Below are 14,447 nucleotides of genomic sequence, written 5' to 3' on the forward strand. Positions count from 1 at the left end.
TATGGCAGACTGATGTAAACAGACCAATAGAAATAGGAATAAATATTTAATATCTTTTCTTACAGAGCATGATTTTCAGCAGGGAAATGTATAGAGCTTTTTCTTATATGCTTTGCTGAATATGTGTGGGAACAGTATTCAACTGTAGTTTATTTCTGCAATTTAGAACTGAAAACTTTATAGAATTTTCTGAAGCCAAGGTTCATTGGTCCTTATCACTCCCAGTCCAGGACATCTTGAAGACCTAGCTAGAGCAATTAGTGCTGGTAATGTCATTTAAAGCTGTTGAGTTCTGTCACTTTGTGACAACAGTTTAGGGCTGTATCTGCATTCTGAGGCTGTTCATATCTGGTCTGCATTGGTTTTGTTAAAAAGGCAGCTCTCAAAGTTTGAATGTGGTCTCTCAAGGATTTTGGTGGAAGGGAAAGTTAATGTCAAAGCAGAAGCATGTTAAGATATCTGAAGGAGATAAACAGGCTTTAATCTTGTGTGACAGGAAGTCTATTATTAAAATAGAAATCTCTTCAGAAGAGTTTCTAGTTCTAAATTAAGCCCAGAATATAAATTCCTCAGTATTTTATCACATGGTAATTGTTGCAGACTTGATCTTTTGGAGCAGTAAGTCAAAAGTCTTTATTGAATCTTTACTGACTTTGAATCTTGCTGAATGCATAACATTCCTAATTTAACAGAAATAACAGATTTATCTAGTGAAGAACTTTGTCTAGCTTTTGCCATTAATTTGAGTACCTCATGCAATCTTTGTTTTTCTAAAAATACACACTGTATATTAACTCACAATGTGCAAGCAGAAGTTCTTCAATGTAGCTGTGATGCAGCAACTGCTAATATCTCAGGCTGGCCTTAAAGAAGGTTTTGAAGGCTATTGTCTCTCAAAGAGTAAAGTGTCCGTTAGATATTCTTATTTCTCATGCAGATCATTAAAACCTACTGTTTGGAAAATCTAAGCATCATCTACCTTCTGTCTGACAAAACCAAGGGACTTTAATTTAGTTGACACCTTTTAGGAATGAAATTGTGTGTATTAGGTTTTGACATGAAGATACAGCATGCTGTAGAATTACTGTGCTTTATAAAATGAACTACTAGCTCTAATATATCTCTGACCTGTGTCAAGACATGTAACTGAAAAGTTACATATAGAGTTTGTTTAATAACAGCAATAGTAGTCAATCCAGACAACATGGTTTTATCTTGCTGCAGTCTTGATTTATTTAATTTTTAATATTTTATGGTGGAAGGTTGTGCTTGCAAGTACTGCACAATTGACATATTAAAAAACTGTATCAACAAAAATGCTTAAATCCATATGAAAAGAATGCAAGTTAGGTGTTTAATATATGCACAGTTAGTGACAGAAATATTTTTAATGTATACCCTGGGAAGTCACTGTATTAATTCCACCTCCATTCCTTCCTTGGTTTTCCAACTAGAAGGGTCATTTGAGTGTGCAAATCTGTTTCAAGCAAACCTGGGTGCCAGCAGCATGGTATCCGAACAAACCAAAACTGACTGCTCACAAGGGACACTACCAATGTCTTATCAACTCTGTGAATAGATTCCCTGAATGTTATAATAGGCCATAGTTTGGTAGTATTCACTCATATAAATTGTAGAAAAAAATTATGTTAGTTCTCATATAACTAGAAAGTGTTTGAATGTTCTTATAACTATTTTCCAAGGGAAGTTACTGATCTTTCCTTCCATCCCTGTTGAACAAGTTCATGTTCAATGAGCTGTACTCCTAGGAATGAGGACTATCTTGGTAAGTCTTGACTAGAACAAAATCCCCCACCTTCAGAACTTTGAGGCTGTGTACCCATATGTGCTGTGAACTAGGTTTCAAACATCTTGGATATCTTTTCTGAATTAATTGTAGAATGGTTGAGTCAGTCTGACACAAAAACCTGAATTCAGTTGAAATTTTGTCACAGAAACCTTAATAAAATTCTCAGATGGGAAACTCTTTTTTTTTCCTTTTTTCTTTTTTTATTTTTGCATTTTCAAAAGCAGCAGCAAATTAGGAACTCTCAAGGTATCAGTGATAATACTTTCAGAAATACTCTTCCTCTGTGTATGTTATTCTAACCATGTCTTTTCACAGAGAACAACCACAGTCTAGCCTAGTTGAACTAATTTGTTATATTCTGTTATTTTTATATTGATCAGTCAAGCATATTCAACTGTACATGATTTTACTATTTCTAAAATGTTCAAGCTGCATTTTTACTATCCTTTATTACACTCAGATACGTTTTTTTATGAGGGAATCCACTTGGTTTTCTATCTTTTAGTTGGCTAATCTATACACCTGCTGGTCTTAATCACCTACATGTTTGTTCCATAGATTAAATTATAGAAAAAAGCAGATTTCTGTGTTGGCAGGATTCTCTTAGGTTCAGAAGAGTTTGATTTCCTGGGGAGTCTCCAGTTGTGCAGTCTTTTTTCACAAGAGAAAGTTGCCACCTCTAAACTGCCTTTTAACAATAACAGCTAAACACTGCCAGTCCAGGAAAAAATAGAATAGAGTTATGTCGTGCTTTGACTCAAAGCAGAAACATATTGCCACTGAGAATGTCAGGTCAGTATTCCTCTCAGGCATTCACACTCAAGATAATATAGAACTTTCCAGTCTACTTTTGACCTAGCTGTAGTAAAGGTGATAACTGGCTTTTCTTTCCTGGTTGGCACAATCCTTACCACATCCATTTTCTTGTGTGCGAGGGCAGGGCTGCCTGCTTGGGTGCTATTGGTGAGGCCCTACTTCCCATGTGTGTAGAAAAAGCTGAGCCACTCTACCCACAAAGGGAAGCTCTGGAGAGCTTTGACCACTTCGATATGACAAGTTCAAATGAGATTTTTTATCCCTTAAACTTAGAGATTCTTTCTTCAGTCATAAAATATCCAGTCATTCTAGTAGTACTAGGAATAGACTAGCCAGTATTTGCAAAATTTACTTCTTTAGGCACTATTAATTTTTAAGGTTAGAATACAAAATAATTTTCAGAGCAACAGCTATGCAATGGATCTGCTTAATAGCCAAATCATTGTCCTTCCACTTGATGTAACATTCAGAACTCACCAAATTTTGGAATCGTTGGTGATCTAATTTTCTATCCTAGTTTAGTCTTACCTCAATATTATTATAATACTAACACAAATAATTCCTAAAACAGAAACAGTAACAAATAATAAACAAAAATAACATTAAAAGCAATAAACCTTTTTAAAGAAATACCATTACCCTAAAGATACTATTTGCTTTATGTTACCTACTTTCAGCTCTTCAAAACAGGAAAACTTAAGTAGTAATGCTATGATGCAAAGAATGCAAATTGAATCCCAGATATATGTAGGTAAATAAGGTTTTTTGGAGATTCTTTGTGTCATTGTGGAGTATCTTAAGTGCTCAGGTACTTTCATTCATTCCTGTGTGAAAGAATCTGTACAGTCTTGTGTTTCTTCTTAGCCGTATTTTTGAGTTTCAGTATTAATATTTAAAAGGTTATAAAATATGGTTTCTATTTAATCTGTCAATATTGTTGGTCCACTCTGTAAGTAAAATAAGGAAGAAAAGTCTAGTGCACATACATTTGGTGGTATCCCTGGGGAGTCAGTTGTGTAGATGTGATACTAATGGGAAAAATGGCTCTCCAGGGAGCAATATGCAGAGAGGAACAAAGAGAAAGCTTTTTGCCGGACTGAGGGTTTTGCTGCTGGCTGCTTGGCTGCACGGGTGGCATTGTTCGGAGGAAGTGCACCTGCTCTAACATTTTCTTCAGCTGGAAACAGACAGGTTTGTTGAATGCTCTAATTGCTGGTAGGCATGAAAGGATTGCCTAGAAGATTGCTTCCTAGGCTATCCTTTGATGTTTCGTATGATTTGGACGCGAAGATTTCTTTTCCTTTATCCATCTTACTAATAGGTGAGAATAAAAAATCTCCTCTCGGCTTTCATTCCAGAAGGTATCATGGCACATTCAGTCTGATTAGCCGTATCATGGGCCAAAAGACTCCTTTTATCTTTTGAAAAGATTTGTAAAACACAAGCATAGTCATCACGGTCCACATTCATAAAGCACTATTAGCTACATGTTCAGTTCATTGCAGGGGTCTCTGGGCAGGAAAAATACTCTGCTGTGAACGCTAGGTGTGTCAAGTGCTATAAATCCGTGGCTAGGAATTTTTGATACATCATTTTAATATGTATTATGAATCTTGGACCACAGTTAGAAAAGGTTCTTTGTTTAATTCCAGTTATGTTAATTTAGAAACAAAATAATTCTAATACAAAATGCAAACTTTGCCTTATTTTTCAGAAAAATTTGAATAGCAGAGAACTGCAGTAAGGCTTAATATTTTGAAGGTCTTCCTTTTACAAATAAATACAAGGCATGGCTAATGCCCTATAAAGTCTTGTAATAAATTCAGACTATAACTAAAGCTACAAACAGTATGGTATGATATATTTTGTTAGCAGAAATATGCATATTAATAGAGTAACTAAAAAACTCTGTAATAGGTTAAATGATAAGGTTTTATTTAATTCTTTTACTGGGAAATACCTAGCTGAAAGAAATTATGGTGCATTACTTTCACCCATGTAAACTGTCACTAATACCTTTCTCTTGAAAAGGTGAACTATTGCCAACATACTTGGAAGTACTAGAATACTTAAATATATGTTGCTTGCCCAAGTAGAACAACCTTCCTCAATTGGATTTGGTTTATGTCTCCTCTGTGATACAGAATTTTTATTCAGATCCATCACTTGCAAAGTTCAGGAGTGCATGAAGTATGTGCCTTTTGAGTCAGAGCCTATTTTGCTTTCCAGTCAAGAGTTGAGAATTTATGCATAAGAAACCTATGTCTGTTGTATATGACCCTGAAATATAGGGTCTGAAGTTTTTAAACATAAATATTGGTTTAGGCTTTATTTAGGAAATTAAATTGTTGTTCTTGAATCTGTCATAAAATTTGGGAGAAAACCTTCAAGATATCTTCTGAAACTTAGAGATCCATGTTCAATTTTTGTATTATGATTTACTGAATTATGAATTCAATTTCCATTTTATAAAATTGCATCCTTTTTTTCAGACTACCTCTTTTGGGATTCTATTTTTTGGATGCTGAAATATGTCAGTCTTCATCTTTATAGCTGCCTTTTGAGCAAACTGGTCACAGTGCCAGTGGCCAAGGCCTTTAGACTTCTATGGAGTTTTCTCCTGGTCACTGTAAATTACACCCACTTATCAGCTTTCTCTTCTGAGCAAAAAGAGTGTGTACTTTGTCTTGTGATGTAAGCAAGGAGTATACTTACATGTCTACAACTGTGGCCTCCAATTTTCATTTTGTTCTGACACTATGAAGTATTTTAAAGAGCATGTCTGGAATTTTATTTACTTGGCCAAGAGGTCAGTCTGTTGCTTTTATCTGTGGAACCAAGTGTTTATCAGGTTTCTGTATGAATCATGCAGTGTATTAGGAAACGTTTTGCACAGAGTTTTGTTTTAATGTCTTTATAATAAAGTTTTGATGTGCTAAATTTTCCAAAGTTATTTTAAGTCCAGGAAATTTTTTTCTCCACAAAATTTTCAAATTTAGCATGCATATCTTTGTACATACAGCTCTGTGTGAGCGTGTATCTACCTAAATATGAAACATCAGTTCTGATGTTTTCGTTAACTAGGTAAACATTAATATCTCAGGTGTTTGGAGGTAAGGTTGTTAATACACATATCCTTAGGATGTAAGCACTTCAAGAGAATAACATCTAGGCGATTATGTTATTCACATCTCAATGGATGGAGAGAAGGTTGAGTGTTGGTTCACCCTACTCACCAAGCAGCAGAAATGAGTCAGTTCTGAGACTCAGGCTGGTACAGCTGAGGGAATGAGCAAGTCATTCTGTTCAAAGCTGAAAAGGAAAAGATTGCAGATCACAGTCATGGATCCTGGTGTTTTGTTCACTACTAGTCATTCTGTACTAAGAGTTATAAGTGACTAGTGCCTAAAAAATTCTTAATGATGACCCATGCAATGCAATACCTACATATGAAAGTGGCCTTTTCAGCATTCACCTCCAAGTCACCATCCTAAGGGTTATATTTAAGCTACCTGGAAGGAATGGGATGATTCATTCATTTTGGTGTGGCTGTAGGCTTTGTGGCCATATACAGGGAGAAACAATGTGTACTTGGTCATATCCCTGCAGGCAGTTTTTCAGATATCACTTTGATAGGGCCCAAGTCTTACTGGACTGTTTCCTTAGATTTATTCTGATGTAGCCTGTTGAAAATAGTCACAAACTAACCACAAGTTTTGTATTGGGTAGATACGCAATTATGTCTCTCTTTTTTCTTCTTGGTGAGTATTGATAACATGACTTAAATGTTTCAGTCAGATGTGTACTATCTGATTTTTATGTGAGGAGTTCAGAACTGCAGTGGAAATTACACTCTAAAAAATGAGCAGGAAATTAAATGTGTGAGATTAGAATGATTTCATTTGGAGAGCTTGGTTTATTCAGACGAAATTCCAGGAAATTCAAAGCTTGTCGTGAGCTGTCATCCATCAATAAACTGTTGTGGAAGAATAACGCTTGTAATCATAAAAGCACAGAAGATGTGAGATAGAAGCAGAGTATGAGTCTTAACGATCCAGAACCATAACTGTATCCTAAATGAAAGTGTTTGTATTTAATTTCCTGAAGAAAATATTAAGAGTGAGGAAGAGGAGAGGAAAATATTTCATGGAAAGTTTAGTTAATTGATGGAGTATCTTTCAAAGCTAAAATAGCTCAAACCCCCACAGGTTTGACTGGTCTCAAAAGTTGAACAGTGTAAGCACATAATGTGTCCTACAATATCTCATATGAATTGTGTATTGATGTTTGTAGAAATGTATACAATGACTTTTGGAAAGAGAACTTAGAAAAAAACACTTTTTACTTCATTGAAGTCAATGAAATGCTTCAGTAATTTTTGACAGTCATGGGGACTAGAAGCTAATATACTGATACACTGCAATGTTACTACCTGTGTGCACCAAAGTGACTGCATAGCTGATTGCAGATTTAAAAGGTGGCAAATGTATTATGGTTTTGTTAAGAAACAAAGTATGTTTCATCCCTTATGAAAATCTGAAAGAAACAGATTAAGATCAAATATAATGAACTCAGTCACTTTGTACTGAAAGTAAGAAAGATTCTGAATTGAATCAATATTGCCTTGAATTGGATTATATTTTTCTGCTGTATCAATGGATTTGCAGTTAGGCAAGCTACAGGGGCTGATGTTATTGAATTCTAAAGGAGCTTAAAATAACCCCTTCGAAACAAGAAGAGATTTTCAGGGAAGTTTTTACTACCATCAGTAAAACAAATCTTAGTAAGTGTAGTATGCAGTATTTCATTTATAATGCTCTTCTGAATATATTTTATGTTAAGCATAGCACTGTTTGATTCTACAATTAAACCATAGTGGTAAAGTTCTAATTGACAGACCAGTTAAGAAACCTTAGGCTCAGGTAAGAAACTCTAGGTTCCACCTTGAAATGTCACTTTGTAACAGCCTGAAGAAATTGCTAAATTTTTGACTAGGGGTATTGTGAAGTAGTCTTGTGTACCAGCATGCTATAGAAAAGTTTAGGATTCAAAGTAGGTTTTCATTTAATGAATGTTACATAATTTTCCATGCAGTTAGCAAATCTGATTGTATCAGTTTAACTCTATAAGCTGGTCCAAACAGAATAGGAGAGGAGGTAATTATAGTAATGGAGAAAAAGAGGAAATGTAATAAATATTCATAATGTATGTAAAATTTGTGGTTTTATCATAATCTATTGGTTTTATTTAGGTCACCTTCCAAACTGTTCCTTTCCTGATAGCCTATTGCTTTTTCTTTTTTTTTTTTTTTTTGTCTCACATTCTATATAGGACTGGCTCATCATGTCTGTAATCTCCTAATAGAAGCCGTGGCTCTGTACTTGGAGGCAGATGATAAAAGGAGCACCAAGACAGCAAATGTTTTGCTTCTGTCCTTGCTTGACATTTTGCAATACATGCTGAAATATACAGCAAATATTGTGCGTCAGACTTTGCAGGTATGGGATTTATTTCCTGGGGTCTTTAATGTCTTAAACAATTTTTTAGATAACTTCCTTTCTCACTATTCTGATTTTATGGAATTTTTAGTCTGATGGAAACTCAATTTGTCTTCCAAGTTTCTATTTGAACCACTGCAAGTCATAGTGCTGGTAGAACTTCCTCGTCCAACAAAGACATCCTTCTCCTTAAAAATGTAGCACAAAAACATACAATTCAAAGAAATTTAATATAACTCTCTTAGTAACATATGAAGAAAAAGCATTGATTTTTTTTTTGACATGTAAAGCTAGCCACATTTCTAAGTTAGTCAAGTGGAAGTAACGTCTCTATTTACACTGCAAACAACAACACGTACTCTTCATGTTAGGTTTTTATGTTCTTGGGATTATCCACTGAAGAACAGAGATTTGTTAGGTCAAATATATCTGAAGGACAGAGATTCAAAAGATTGTGGATAGGTTGTAGTATCTTTCAGATCATGGTTTCTTTAGTCCACAAAGGCCCTCCTCTGCCGTTGGGTTGTTTCTTGGTATTGGTTCTGTGTTTTTTGGTTTGCAGGCTGTTGTGGTGGGGGAATTGGCTTTTTGGGTTTTTTGGGGGTGGTTTTTTAAGCAGGCTTAATGTAAGAAGTTGGTGTTGAAAATAGAACAACTTCTTTCTTTTTTCTACATTTTGGTTTACGCAAGCACCTATGTTATCAACCCCATTTCACTGAGAGGTTTTTGGTTTGGTTTAGATGTGTGATGGTACAATACCTTGTCTTATTTGAGTCCTCTATTAGCAGGTTCTGTAATGGTATTTTCATCTAAGAATCACTTCATAAATCAAATTTTGTAGGCTAATTGCTCGTTGTCATATTTTTGGCATCACTCCATGTAATCATAGCTGAATTCTGTACTTATGCTCCATACAACAGTGGTGAGGCCAATTATTCTGGAGGACACGTGAGGAAAGAGGATCTTGCACACAGATTGGTAATATTAGTCAAATGGGTGGTTTTTATTTAGATACAAAATGAAATCTGTTTGTTCAAAGCCAAATTCTGTTCTGGCTTTACTTGAATACAACAGTTGATTGATGCACTAAAACTGCAGTTCCAGTTTTGTTTATCTCTTCTCAAAGTAAACTGCTTTGCTCTGAAAGGCTAATGAGTAACAAGCTGGAAAACTGAGTTTTGAAGCATAGCTATGTTCTCTGCCCATACAAAATTAATTTTACAATGGTGTTACTTGCCTTGGCTTACAACACTTGCCTTGAAGATACTCATCACAAAGCCCCTGAGAGTTCTACAGCAGTACACATGCTCTATTGAATGGTGCCCATTAGTTATTGGCAATACAGTATTCCACTATTCACGTGTCACTAAATGCATCACAATATTATTCTTGTACTGTTTTTATAGAGATATTGTGAATAAGATACCATCCAAATCAGAATGGGAAAAACAGAATCAAATTTTCTTGTTTTATCCATTTCTGAGGCTTGAGTTGTCTTTTACAGATGGTAGTACCTCCACTTGAATCCTTTTTATTAAGCATTTTACGTGTAAAGTGATAGCCTTATCCAGCTGTATAGGCAAAACATCATCACTTTTCCATTGCCCGTCAGTACTTCATGCTGGGTGGTGCTTATAACTGTCCAGCTTCATTCAAGAGTTTACTCTTTGTGGTCCAAGTATGTGTATTTTAATGGAAGTTTCAGATTAATTTGTATATCTGTTTTGGAGAAGTTTTGTCATATGTCCCAATGATGATCCACATTAGCTGAAAAGAATTTGCAGTTTCAATTTGATATATAGACTCTATTTCATGACTCTGGCGCAGGTTGTCCAGAGGGGCTGTGGATGCCCCAACCCTGGCAGTGTTCAAAGCCAGGTTGGATAAGACCCTGAGCAACCTGGTCTAGTGGGACATGTCCCTGCCTATGGGGGGTGGGGGGTGGGACTAGATAATCTTTATGGTCCATTCCATTCCATTCCAACCTCTTAACATTCTGTGATTGTATGATTCTACAACTTAATGTAGGTTTAAGAATGGTATAGTGTGTGTCCTTCATTTACATACATAATTTCTTTAATGGTCTTGCTCATTCTTTTTCCAGAGACACTAGATATATAAAAGTTTAAAAAAGTAGCCAAAGATCCCTGATGCAAGGTGTCTGTCTTCTCATCCGTGTACTAACAGGAAAGGCTGTTGTAAATTTTGCTGAAGTGAAGGTTGCTTGCTTCCCTTTCTTCATTAATATGAACATTTCATGTTTTGTCTTCTCTGTACTGTCTTTTTGTCCTTGGACCTCAGCGTTCCAGGTTATTGTGGTGAGTTTCAGAGAGGGACCTACCACTGTGACTTATTACCTGAAGATACAGCTCTTCAGTTCTCTTTTATTTAGAAATTCTTTCCAGAAGAAAGGCATCATCCTTTCAACTCATCAGGATCAACAGTGGCGTTTGAGCAGTGGTGGCACCTATCTCAGGGAACTTGCTCCTCCGTTCACTTAAACAATTTAAAACCTCCAAGTATTACACTTGGACAGTGATTTTTAGGACTGAGCTATAAGTGAAATACAATACAAAATGATTTTCAAATGTGTTCTTCAGACAAAATGTTTACTTTTTTTCCCTCTAGCAGATTGACTGTATAGGGTCATGGTCCAAAGCTGTTGTAAGGTAATGAAGTTAAGTGAAAAATCTTGCAAGCAGACCTTTCAGGTTCCCTGGGGCAGGGATTGGTCATAAATAGCACTGCCTAGGATGGTAATATGTCTTGATGATGGGGGGATGACAATGGTCAGAATTACAAGTAATAACTGATCTTATTACTTGAAAAGTTTATTACTCCTATTTAAAAAAGAATTTAAATTATTATAATATATTGTGAATATTTCAGGATAAAGAGTGAGGCAGACAGGCAAAATTGGAAGTGCTGCAGAGTCCTAAATTTTGAGTCACCTTGATTATCTTGGTGTGAGTTGCATGTAAAATGGTTTCTGATAAAAGGAAAAAACCCAGTTGGACTTCAATGTTAAAACAGACATGTACTATTGAAAGAAATTACAAATATTTAGGCCATTCGTGACCTCAGAGGTGTCTTTTGCATGTACTGCATTTTGCATGTATTGCATTTCGCTGAAGAAATGTCATGCAGGTCAGTATATTCAGCCTGTACGGAATGGTATGACAGCATGGGTCCCTTTGCTTTGTGCGTATTGACGCAGAGGGAGCATAACTGCTCATTGAGAGCTCAGAAATACTTAACTAGAAAAGAGTGCATAAGTCTTCTTCAAACTTCCATTCACACTTTGACCACCTAATGGACCTGATTTGTTCCTCATAACAGAGCAATCACCAAGGTTGCTTTTGACTTTTTTTCTCTCTTGTTAAGGCACAGAAATCTGGTGCAGGAGGGGACACGCAGACTGCCGAAGACCTTCTGCTTATCAATAAACCACTGACAGACCTAATTAATCGGCTTATTCAACTGGTGAGAGTTTACTTGTTTGTCAGCCTTATGGAATGTTGCTGAAGTTGGAATTATGCAACTGAATTCAACGTATTAGAGCTCTGTTTACTAGTTTTTAATTTTTTATAAGCTCCCACCTAGTGCTCTGACACTTTGTAAGAAGAAGTTATAGGTCACAGTGACTTGCAGACTACCAGTGATACCAGAATAAGTCTGTTTGTCCCAGGTATAGAAGTGGGATGAGGGGCAAACTGCAGGTTCTCAGTTGGGATACATATGTATAGCCAACATTTAGCCCTTTAGAATGAACTAAAGGGCTCATTTAGCCCTTTAGAATGAACTAAAGGGCTTCACTGCATAGGGAAAGGATGGCATTCAAAATTTGAAACTAGTTGTACTGCTACCTTTAGAAAAGTCACTAAATGCAAATTTAGTTTGCAGTGAGTGATGCATTTTAATATTATTTTCTCGGATATGAGCCTTCTGAGTGTTCTCAAGGGTTTTGTTTTGTTTCAACACAGTCCTGAGGGATTTATGAGTGGGAGTGGTCGCTGGTGATCTGCAAACATCTTTGAAGTGTGTTTAAAGGCAATCCTTTCCAGGGTTTACTAGATGTCACAGCACTGCATTGAAATTTCCACAGAGTGCTGCATTGTGGCCCTAATGCATCCCATCAGCTCAACCTCTGTCATACAGAGATCTGTATTTACTCTGTGTGTAATGGTTCGTAGTAGAGGAATGCTTTTTGAGCTGGACAGTGCTTTTGGAGGCTGCATCAGCCTTTTATTCAACATAAAGCCATTAAAATGGTATGTGAGAAATTCGCTGTATTGCCGTGTCCTTTCCAGGTTATTTCACTTAGAGGCATTTCAGATTCACTGTGTTCTCTTCCAGACCCATTTTCTTTCATTTAAATAGAGGTTTTCAGTTTTTTTGTGATATCAGTACTGTGATCCTTTTACTATATTTAGCACTGTCAGTCATCTATTTTGGAGAAGTGTGTGGTTTCTTTTTTATTATTTTTTGGCATTATACTTGTTGCTAAGTCCTCCTTTGATGGATTTATTTAAACCAGCTATTGACAAAGGCTTTTTGGAAATGTTCTCTGAATGACCTAAAACAAAGTGACTGAATTTCAACTATTTAGTATTTCATCTTTATAAATTCTTTTAATTAATTTTTTATTGATTTTTAAAAATCGCTATATATGATAAATAGTAGGACATGAAGAGATGCAAATGTTCCTTTAAAGTGAAACTAGTCATAAATTTAAATTCTATTAAATCTCTAAAGAGCAGAAAATTAGAGGCCAAATTTTACTCAGTCTATACCACCTGCAAGTCTTTTGTAAGTTTTTAATTAAAGGATAAGATAATTGTACGCTTAGCATGTACTGATTAGATTGTGACTTGCCCTTGTATTTCAGAAGCATGGCTGTAAATTACCACTAAGTTTTGCTTTGTTCTGTACTTCTGCAGATTCTGGTTTGTGTAAAATGCTTATTCTAAACCTTCTGATTTTAACATACAGGCAAAAGATAAAGATCATCAGTGCCACTTCCTTACAGATACAAGATATTTTTGTTTTGTTTTGTTTTCAATTTTGTAAAGATCTGTAAGTGAGGGTTTCTCTCTTGTTTAGATCTGTGAAAGTTATTTTAGCTAGGTTTGTTAAATTTTATTTTTAAAATATTTTTTCCCATTGCTGTATTAAATATTTCCTGTTAATGTTGCAAGAGTTTGAGCAATGGTATAATGATTTTAGCATTGAGGATCCACTTGTTTTAAATTGGTTTATGCTCTAATCTCTTTAAATAGGGATAGATTCTTTGCGAAGTCTAGAGCAAGTCTCAAGATGTATATGCTCCCCACCCCTCAAAAAGCCTCAGGCCTGCATAAACTGAAGTTCTGTGGAGCTGCCAGTGGTTGTTCTCTGTATTCATTAGGCTGGGTGGCTACATAACCCTTTATTGCTGTTTTGAGGCATTCAGTTCTTTGTGAACTTTATTTTCTGGAGATAATGGAGGTCTTAAATTTTTAACTAATCAGTACTTTAAAATATTGAGTTAAAATTATTTTCTCTGCTTTGCTATTTCTGTCTGTCTTAGCATATTTATCGTTTCTTATAGTCACTTATATAGTTTCTTGGTCACTTTGAATATTGTTTTCCCTCATTGAAATGTATATCCCTCAAGTAGATTATTATTCCATGCCTCATTTACTTGTCCTTTTATTTTGCTCAAGTTCTACATGTTTTTCTCTCTCAATAATCCCTCAAAAAATCAATGTGAGTTAAACTTGAAAATGTAAAAAACTTCGAATCAATATTTCCCTTCTGTAGTTGTGATTTAGTCTATCACTAAAGGCATAGCAAAGCAAGTTTCAGAAACCTAGATTGCATGTAAATGAAACTTCAGAGATTTAAAAATGCAAAAGGAGAAATAATTACAAATTGTGCCATGCAGGAAACACTGCAAATATGGAGAATTCAATATTTAATCCAAGAATTATTATGCCCTTAATTGATCAATGTGAGGAAAATAAATTGAACATTTAGTCTTCTCCTTGGCAGTTTTGTGTTTAAAAGTTAATTACACTAAGTTTTGTTGGGTAATGTTTCTCTGCTAAAATTAACTGTGATTTGGATAGTATTCTGAGACCTGCAGCTATTGTAGAACATACAAGACACCTTCTAATTTTTGATGTACCCATTTTAATGAAAAAAAAATTACTTTTGAAATCATTTCAGTGTGGATTTTTACAAACTTTTAGAAACCGTGCCAGGACCTATAAAAAGGAATTTAGTTCTCTGTAGGTCCTAGATTTAGTTCCTAGGTGTAGATCTTCCAGTCTTTTCTGGAG

At 35.4% G+C, this 14,447-nt stretch overlaps 1 protein-coding gene across 8 annotated transcripts in view; it reads left to right on the top strand.

The window, feature by feature from the left end:
• Positions 1–14,447, top strand: part of ULK4 (unc-51 like kinase 4) — a 214,300-nt gene that overhangs the window by 142,239 nt on the left and 57,614 nt on the right. For 7 of the 8 annotated variants that reach the window (XR_014849839.1, XM_085051341.1, XM_085051338.1 and 4 more), the window contains 2 exons: positions 7,958–8,124; positions 11,509–11,607. Coding sequence is in view for 6 of the 8 variants with exons in the window: in XM_085051341.1 (XP_084907467.1) it covers positions 7,958–8,124; positions 11,509–11,607 (266 nt within the window). In the remaining 2 variants the exon portion in view is untranslated. Of the gene's footprint in view, positions 1–7,957; positions 8,125–11,508; positions 11,608–14,447 lie in introns of those variants that run through there. The other variant, XR_014849840.1, reaches the window with a different exon arrangement.

This window comes from Lichenostomus cassidix, chromosome 2, assembly GCF_008360975.1.
Source record: "Lichenostomus cassidix isolate B80296 chromosome 2, HeHo_3.0, whole genome shotgun sequence".
NCBI classification, from domain to species: domain Eukaryota; kingdom Metazoa; phylum Chordata; class Aves; order Passeriformes; family Meliphagidae; genus Lichenostomus; species Lichenostomus cassidix.